Raw genomic sequence first — 10000 nt, forward strand, 5'->3', positions numbered from 1 at the left:
TCTCAGATTTTCTTTACTTACCTATCTCTATCTATCTATCTATCTATCTATCTATCTATCGCTCTCTTTCTCCATATATATATATATATATATATATATATATATATATATATATATATATATATATATATGTGTGTGTGTGTGTGTGTGTGTGTGTGAAAATATCTCTATAAGTAAGATACACAGACGCGTCTATATTTCATCTCAGCAAGGAATCAGATTGAATACGTAGATTTTTATTAGCGATTGCTTTTATATATCTAATCAGAGTTTAATCTAGTTAATTAACCGATCTGATTCGTTGCAATTTTCCTTTGCAGTTTTCTTTTTCATTGCTCAATGATCCGACTTCACTCAAGCAAAGGCCTGGCCGACCATTGCTTGACACCTCTTTTAAGCTCATCCATTGGCCAATGAAAATATTAACACGAAGTAGAAATAGGAATGGATCTGATCGGCTAGTTAGCTAGATTAAACACTACTTAGATATATAAAAACCACTCATAAAAATCCGATGATCCGGTGCGATGATGAATCATGGTGAAACCGTGTGTAACTGAACAGATTTTGTTAACATCCATCATTTTGACAGTGGATTTGTGCATTACACAATCTGACGATCGCAAGAACGCGGGAAACTATGGTAATGGCATATTAAAAACATGCATAGCCTTTTTAAATACTTATATTGTATACTCTTAAAGTGCTGTGGTGCCACTTTTTCTTCTCTTCTGATGAGAAACATTTAGCTTTAAAATGCCATGGCCTAAAGAGGTTCTTTTCCACTTTCCTTTCATTCTCGCCAGTATTTGTTTTATTTTTACCATTTCTCTCTCTTTCTAACTCGTTATTTCACTTTCTTTATCTCTCTCACCCTCTCTCTCTCTCTCTCTCTCTCTCTATCTATCTATCTATCTATCTGAATCTCACAATCTCTACATAGATGATTATATGTATATCTATCTTTTATTTTCAGGTTCAAGGACAATCTCCGTTTGATGGCGGCGAGAAAGCTGGTGTAGCCCCTGGTAACTTTGGAAGCCACTACTATTCACCTGGTAACCCCGGTCCTCGTGGTAACACTGGACCTGCCGGACCTCCAGTACGTATTCTGTTTATTGTATTTTCTCTGTTTGGATATTTCCCTTTTTGAATCTCTTATCAGTTCAACTCGTTAAAACAATAAACTATTGACATAACATCAATAAAGAGATAAAATTATGTTAAATATTTAATCCGATAGTCACCCCCTCCAACACACACACCCACACTTATATATATATATAAATATATATATATATATATATATATATATATATATATAAACAGGAAAGCGCCACTTTGTAGAACATTTAATGAAGAACGTTGCTATATCCTCTCACTATGCCCATAACACTTCATCACATTTTTTTTTTATTACAAGTTTCGTTTCATAATATAGTCGGAAGAAACCGAAAATTTCGAAAACTCTTTAAAGTTTTATATATATGATTTTAAATTTGTTTAATGTCAGATATACGTATTTGACGTTTTATTGGGGTTCTACCACCATAGCTCCTTTAGATAGATCATACTTAGAGTCTGCATATAGAGGAGAACGTATAAATCCGGGACCACTTACACTGTCTTCTCCGAATAATTTTATTAATATGAATGAAGTGTCATCAAAATAGTATATTTTGAAGTTATAAAGGCGGTTCTGCCATCGTATCTTTCTTAGGAGAATACATAAAAATTTGGAACCTCTTCCATTGTCTTCCCGGGAAAATTGTACACATGATGCACTTTTTATTTTTCTGTAGATTATCAAACCTTCCGTTCTATAGAAAACATACTGGCACATTAAGTTTTATATAATAAATTACTTTATCGACAACACAATTCCATTAGTTTAGTTGATATATTTTTTGAAATCTGCTGTAAAGCAGTCTGGTTATCAGAACCAGAAAATCTCATTATGTTTTTTGGAGGAAAGGGTGAGCCAGTGGAGTGTGGCAATCTACAAATAAATCAGGTCGATGAAAAAGATTTTGTGGATTTAAAATTTCGTCTTAAAAATGAAAAACTGTGTATTGAAACAATAATGACCTTTTACTCTCTATAACATGATTTCATCTGTTTACGAGCTTATAAATGTCTTAATTGTAAATTTCTTTAAATGTTGATGTGAAATATGAATTTAACTCATGTCCAGTCTCCTCTCGTAATGTTAAACTAAAACTATTTCATAAAGTTTTGTAATCCTCGAAATAAATGTTAATTCGAGGGAGCTAAGTTAGAAGAATATGGAGGATGGAGCAAAATTCCCGATTCAAATTCTTCTAGATATTTGATCAGTAGTGCTGTGTGAAGACGAGTATTATCGTGGCAGACGATGACTCCATTTCTGTTGACTAAAGAAGGTTGCAAAAAATATGAACATGTTAATAATGTGAACGAAAAAGCTGTAAACAAATCGTAATATGTTTAAATAATAACAATATGCATAACATAAAGTGCAATGATTTAAAATATTACGTTGAGAAGAAAATTTTTGCGACCCCGCAGAAGTTGAACGAATTGGACCTCATCCGTCATACACTCCAGGCATCTCATCTCCCGACTACCGCATTTTTTCAAACATTCCGACAAGTTTTTAGGTAACAAAATAACGTAACACCGTAAAATTAGGTTAGACAAAAAACTTTACTTAACCGAAACGAGATTTCTCCAGCCACGAATATTAAAAATTATAGTCCATTCAATATTTAACGCTTGCATTTCAATTTCATCATTTCATTTTGTTTTCTAAATTCACCATTTTTTTTTTTTTTTACACAGGGACCACAAGGTTTTATGGGAGCCCGCGGTGAACCCGGAGAACAAGGACCCCCTGTAAGTATTTTCGACCTTTTATTATTTTTATTGTTCTTTAATGCGCATGCGCACATGTATACAATCATAGTAACCATTTAATATCTTATTATCAGGTTTTATTTTTGAAATACTCATTGACGGAGGTTGCCATTTCTTATATATGAGCGCTGATGATGGCCTTATTAAGAAAAATAAATATATATCTGGTGAACTATATATATTTTAGTATGGGCCAAAAACCATTATTTGCTCTAATGGATCATAAAAGATGATTTTTTAACGAATTCATAACGAGTTGTGTTCGCTTTATTCAAGACGATTCACATAATAAAAACTATTTATAGCTATAGTGCTGTGATATTGAGCTATTACTAGATATTTGTGTTTTCTTTTTAAATAATATTTGAAATAAAGTCATATTTGAAACATTCCGATTTCCTGTCCTTGAATACTATCTGTTTACTTCTTATGCCTGCTAAGGTAGCATTTATAGGTACTTAATTTTTCCTGAATTCCTATGTTGATTTCTGGTAGCCTGAAGGAACAATACGAAACTACGAAGTCAATGGTTACTTTGTGACTAGGGTCTAGTTTCCCGTCTGGCAGTAATTATCACTTTCTACATTTATGAATGAAACACTAGTGTGTGTAGATGTATGTATATAAAATTGATTGTTAATATTTATTAAAAAATATTATCGTTATGTATGTATATATAAACATGTATTCTCATTATATTTTAGTGTAGATGACAAAAATATTTGTTTTACTTTGTCTACAAAAAGATGGAGGGTGATGTTTGTATCTTTAGTTCATAGAAACACAATCTGAAAAGCCAAATAAAAAAAAATAAACCCATCTTTATTTCACAGTCCGAAACGAACATTTATTTACTCATTGTTTCGATATATTTCAGGGATCTCCTGGACCCCGTGGACCACCTGGACCCAACGGACTTCCAGGCTTGAACGTGAGTATATTATTTGCTACGAAGAAAAAAGAAAAAAAAACGAGATTATAGTGAATGGTATATAGTTTTCCAAAAGGAGATAAGCCAAAAAGTTGTCTAGAGAGGTTGCAAGGGCGTGTAATCCAACTCATGGGGAGGATAATTGGGACTTCATTTAAGAACCATAATAAGAATTGTGTATTTTATTACATCTGACATCTCAAGGACTCATCACACTAAAGATGATACAGTTCAAACCAATACTTATGAAATATTTATTATTATTATTATTATTATTATTATTATTATTATTATTATTATTATTATTATAATATGTTTTAGTAATGGTACTATTGCACTTATTATTTATGAGTCATAGCAATAATAGAAGTAGCATTAGTTGTGGATGTTCGTCCGACATAACAACGAAGACCATCTGACAACTCTGGATTAATGATGGATGACACGCGCTGAATTGTGAAGCAAAGGTTGCACAATGACTAACCGCTCTTTTCCTGTATCGGCACTGCTTGATTACATTAGCAAGGAAAATCCAGGACGACTGGAAACAATGCCGATATAAGCGGAGAGCACATACAACATCTAGTATTCCCAAATGGTCACCCATATTAGTACTAACCAAGTTCAACTTTGCTTACTCCGGTGATCTAATGGGACTTGGTGTGCCAGCGTGATTACACCGTACCTAACATTAGTAAGATAAGAATGTTGTCACTGTTTTTGCGTGTTTCTTACTAATAGTTGTAATATCAATTATAGCAGACAAACCTTTTGCCGAAAGTTTTTCACATATGTGTACATTTTTATTAAATTTAACATTTCGTTTTTCAAACCTTAGGGTGATGATGGACGTGATGGAGAACCTGGAGCACGTGGATTAGTTGGACCAATTGTAAGTATCTATTTATCTAAGCTTATTTTTATACCCTCTCTCTCTCTCTCTCTCTCTCTCTCTCCATCTATCTCTCTTGCCCTGTCTCTCTTCTTCCATCACCACTCTCTCTTCCTATATATCTGTACAATTGTCTATCTATATATCTAAGCTTATTTCTCTGTCACATCTCTTTTCTATCTCTCCCCCTCTCCCTCTTTCTTTCTTTCTTTCTTTCTCTCTCTCTATATATATATACATATATATATATATATATATATATATATATATATATATATATCTTTCTCTCTCTACATATATATATTTATCTTCCTGTTTCTCTTTCTCCACCCCCCTCTCTCTCTCTGAAACGCGGAATATTCTGTGTAGCTTAATTGCCACATATATTTTTTCATACCTTAATCTTAATACTTTTTCTATTAATCCCTCTTTCTCTCTATCTCTATATCTCTCTATCTTTCTATGTACGTTTATTTTATCAGTCGTTTCCTCTATTTATGCCTGTCTCTATATATCTTTATCTATGTATCTATCTCATTTTATTTAAATCTATCTACCGATATTACATATTGCAGTTTAATGTTCGTTTAATATTTTATACCTGTCTCTTTATCTTTCTATTAAATATTCATTATTTATTTTATCATAGGGACCACGCGGATCACCCGGACTTCCCGGACTTTCCGGATCTAAGGGACATCGTGTAAGTACACTTCGATTTCATAGCTTTTATTTAATAACGCACGTTAGTCGATTTTGTTCTTAATTTATCACGCTCCCTGCGTTGGAATAAAAGAAAAATATCACATTTGACGCCCACACTATACGGAACCTCAAGACAGAGGAAACCCGAAAAGGCAGATATTCAGTGGTGTTGTATCTCTTCTTAGGGATTTGCTGGACGTCAAGGAAAGAACGGAGATGCCGGTAAAGCTGGAGAGAAAGGAAACACTGGACCTTCTGGTGCCCCAGGTGCCCCTGGTCCACAAGGTCTTCGTGGTGCCCCAGGAGAGCGCGGACGTGATGGAGCCCCCGGACCTGCTGTAAGTAATAATTTTAATATTTTAAATTCAATTAATATAAATATTATTCGTCTTATAGATTATATTTCTGCAGACAATGGTTCCTGGAATTATGATTTTTGTCGTTGTTTTTTTTTAATTACAAATATTAAGTATTATAGAGTCCAGATAAATAATAATGGGCTCGAGAGACTTGAATCAAAATTACATAGAACTACATTTTAAGTTCTCTCGCTTAATTTCTTCATAGCAAATGGCTCATTGATATATGCCTCAAAACTCATTTATATAGAAGCATAAAATATTGTCACGGAAAACGGTTTTTTCTAACTTCATGAAACTTTATTTCCGTCATTTATTCTATTTCTACGTACACATTTCTGTTTTCTATGCGTACATTTTATGCTTTCTACGTGTACATTTTATGCTTTCTATGCGTACATTTTATGCTTTCTACGTGTACATTTAAATCTTTCTATGCGTACATTTTATGCTTTCTACGTGTGCATTTTATGCTTTCTACGCCTGCATGTAACACTTATTTATCATTATAACTTGGAATAAAAAGTGAACGTTTTTATTAGGTGCTTTTTATTATTAAAGAAGAATATCATAAAATGTGTTTCTATCAATAAATTTAGGGTCTCCGTGGTAATGATGGACAACCTGGCGCCCCCGGAAATGCTGGACCTATTGGACCTCCTGGACCCCCTGGATTCCCTGGTATCTCTGGTGCTAAGGTAAGCACATATACGATTTGTCTTCAATGTTTTACTGGATCCATGTGTAATGTAACGTTTTAAACGAACACATTTAAATACACGAAAATACCAACACGCACAAATCAGCAACTATTAAGTAAACGCTGAAAAATATCATCATAAAACGTAGAAATGTATTATTCATATAAATAATAATAACACTGACACAAAGACCTCAACAAAAGATTATTTAACATATAAAAAGCAACGATGTCATTTTAAAAAATCTTTTATTCACTTACCTATTTCATCGTCATAGGGCGATGCTGGACCAGCTGGATCTCGTGGATCTCAAGGTATTGCTGGAGAACGTGGTGAAAATGGACTTCCAGGACCCGCCGGACCAAGCGGATCTCCAGGACAATCTGGAGAACCAGGAGCCCCTGGAGGCAAAGGTGATCGCGTAAGTAAAACCGAATTATTTAATTATTATTATTATTATTATTATTATTATTATTATTATTATTATTATTATTGTTGTTGTTGTTGTTGTTGTCGTTGTTGTTGACAGGAGTTCTCACACAGGTCATCATCAGATATTGCTCATTACCAGCAAGGGCAGGGTTCCTTGGAGTCTGGAGAACAACAAGTCTCCCCAGATTTTCTGTACTCGTTACTTTTTTCGATAACCTTTGCCAATGAGTTTGCGTTATCGCAACAGCTACTTGCCTTTGACTTCTCGCTGGCAACGACCCTTGGTCATCACTAGAATTTTGGTGACTTCCCCAATATCTTGCACTCATCCAGTCTACTTAGTGCTTTTCCGCCTGTTTTTCATCCTTTTTAACTCTTCACGACTATTTTGTGCGGCGCCAGAACAGATGAAAATGCTGTTCCATGATGAATAAGCACGCAGATGAAATTCTTTGGCCTGTGTCTCCGAATTTCTTAGATAAAAATTTATCATTCATATTATTTGTATTCCGCAAGGCGTAACAAATAAAGTACTAGGTTAAATTCAGTTATAATTACACTTTTCTAAAGGTTGAAGGTTCAGTCTTCTGCGCGGGCGATACTCAAAATACTATTGCGAGTTACTTAATACTTCTACCCGGTCATGGCCGACGGAATAAGAGCATGCTAACCTCGTAGATTAAATAAATCGTTCCGTTCGAAATTCCGTGCAGATTCTCGAGTTCGACAGAAGGATTACTGAGTTTGACAATATACACCCCCATGAAGGTCGGAGGTTAGATCGACCGAAATGTTGTGAAAATAACGCTTCAGATGATAACAGTAGTCCAAAGAATCCAAATAATACGAATATGCAATGTATGTTTTGTGAAATTATACAATTTATATTGAAACGTTCTTACATTCATATCCTTCAAGTTTAATGTCATTAAATAAAGCAGATGTATTGTTAAAATAGTTTCTGTTCATACATGTACATTTTGATTATTACATTAATTACATTATGTTAATACTATATTAATTTACTCTCTACATATTACAGGGACCCGTCGGAGCTGCTGGTGGCCCAGGATTCCCTGGACCCCAAGGACCTAGCGGACAAAGTGGAAACCCCGGACCCGCTGGAGAGAAAGGAGATACTGTAAGTTAATATTATTATTCCTGTTTTTTTCTGTTGGTTTGACAGTCTCAATATATGTGCCCTATATTTTCCTTTATTTCTTTGTCCGTTAATTTCAGCTCGACTGAGCTTCAATCTTTGCTTCTCCCCTGTAAAGCAGAAATTGAAATCCAACGAATGTTGCTTAATTGATGTTTAATAAATCTGAATCAAAAACCAATGTCAATATGGATTAATAAAATTTTGAAGTGGTAATTATCTCCCTTTGAAACACTTTAAGTAAACTGGAATTTGGCGAATATCTACTAATTGATATCTAATATCTATTGTTAAATATTCACAAGAATCGAAGCTATCTGATACCACCACTCTCCCATTTGAACAACGCATAATGGAACTGAATATAATCTATCTTAAAGACCCCTAACGTTAATCAACTGTGTACACCAAATTTATAATTAGTTTACGTGTGAATGCTGTAGATAAACATATATAATCATATGCACATACCTAGTCCCTATTAACCCTGTTCCTAAGTCAGCATACTAGTACGAAATTAAACCACCCGTGTTTCTTACTTTATATACATTTATTTAATGTATGTACTGTACTGATTGTGTTTTCTTGAAATCACTTTTAGGGCCCTGCTGGTGCACCTGGACCAAGCGGCGATATGGGACCCCGTGGAGCTCCTGGCCCCAATGGAGAGCGCGGTCTTCCTGGACTTGCTGGATCTGAAGGAAAGAGGGTGCGTATTTTCTAATTCGACGTCAATTCTTTCAAGGTTTTATTCTAGTGTAACGTTAGAACTCAAAATTACAAAACGTATACGAACGTGTAAATATTTAATCGTTTACGTGTGTCAATAATTGGTTTCCTTTTTTTTTAAATATACATTTCTGATAAAAGTTGTATATATTTATCGGAGTAAGATATCTTTTGTCGTTTTTTTTTTTCTTTATAAACATTTCAGAAGAAAATAATACATAGATAAAATATCTAAAATCTTGCAGAATATATATTACGAATATACAAACCAAATTCTCTGAAATATTTGATAAACATATTTTTGCAAGCTCATTCTTTCGCTAGTAGTTTTGAATTCATCTACCTTATTACCGAAATTGTCTACGCTAGTTTTAAACTTTATTATTTTCTTACAAGAATAAATCATCCTATTAGAAAAATAGATTTAATTATTTGATTTTATGTTTGATATATGTTTGCAAATCAAACAATGTATTTCATAATTACTGACAATTACTTATTAGAACTTGCCTTTTAAACTATTATGTAAATTAGATTATACAAACACGTCTTCTTTTCGTCTGCTTTTCTTTTTCTTTATTATTATCGTTATTATTGTTGTTATTATTGTTGTTGCTGTTGTTAGTAGTAGTAGTAGTAGTAGTAGTAGTAGTAGTAGTAGTAGTAGTAGTAATTATTTTGTTGTTATAGTTTGTGCCGCATCGCGGATACTAATAGTCAACTTTAATTTCTTTTCATTTATATTTTAGGGACCTGCTGGAGCCCCTGGTGCCCCCGGACCTCAAGGAAACTCTGGCGATTCTGTAAGTCTTTATGATTTTATATATATATTATTATATTTTTATATAACATGTTTTTGTACTTTTAATTTATTAAATCGACATTAATAAATTATCATATGGTGTATCATATGGCAACATTATTAAATTATTAAAAAACGTACTTTCATTACAAGATAATATTTAATTATTATGAGATCTGTACCCGCCGCTTATTGCAAAGTTCTTATTAAAACAGCACAATGTGAGCTCTCACACGTTATGTCTGTTCCAGGATTGATTAGAATAGAACTATACAATCTGTATGTTCGATTTTAAATACATACACATATATATATATATATATATTCAGTATTTCAAAAAAATTGAAAAATGGAAATATAAATATTAATATCAATTAATCCTATCCTGATAAAAA

General features: G+C 33.3%; 1 protein-coding gene across 6 annotated transcripts in view; it reads left to right on the forward strand.

Annotated features, from left to right (window-relative positions):
- The window catches only part of LOC145258242 (uncharacterized), a 63577-nt gene that overhangs the window by 20284 nt on the left and 33293 nt on the right, over nt 1-10000 (forward strand). For all 6 annotated transcript variants that reach the window (XM_080116213.1, XM_080116210.1, XM_080116215.1 and 3 more), the window contains 11 exons: nt 977-1102; nt 2821-2874; nt 3773-3826; nt 4665-4718; nt 5368-5421; nt 5609-5761; nt 6382-6480; nt 6761-6904; nt 7958-8056; nt 8676-8783; nt 9553-9606. In XM_080116213.1, coding sequence (XP_079972339.1) covers nt 977-1102; nt 2821-2874; nt 3773-3826; nt 4665-4718; nt 5368-5421; nt 5609-5761; nt 6382-6480; nt 6761-6904; nt 7958-8056; nt 8676-8783; nt 9553-9606 — 999 coding nt within the window. The remainder of the gene's footprint in view (nt 1-976; nt 1103-2820; nt 2875-3772; nt 3827-4664; nt 4719-5367; nt 5422-5608; nt 5762-6381; nt 6481-6760; nt 6905-7957; nt 8057-8675; nt 8784-9552; nt 9607-10000) is intronic.

This window comes from Euprymna scolopes, chromosome 33, assembly GCF_053919585.1.
Source record: "Euprymna scolopes isolate OS-2025 chromosome 33, ASM5391958v1, whole genome shotgun sequence".
NCBI classification, from domain to species: Eukaryota; Metazoa; Mollusca; class Cephalopoda; order Sepiida; family Sepiolidae; genus Euprymna; species Euprymna scolopes.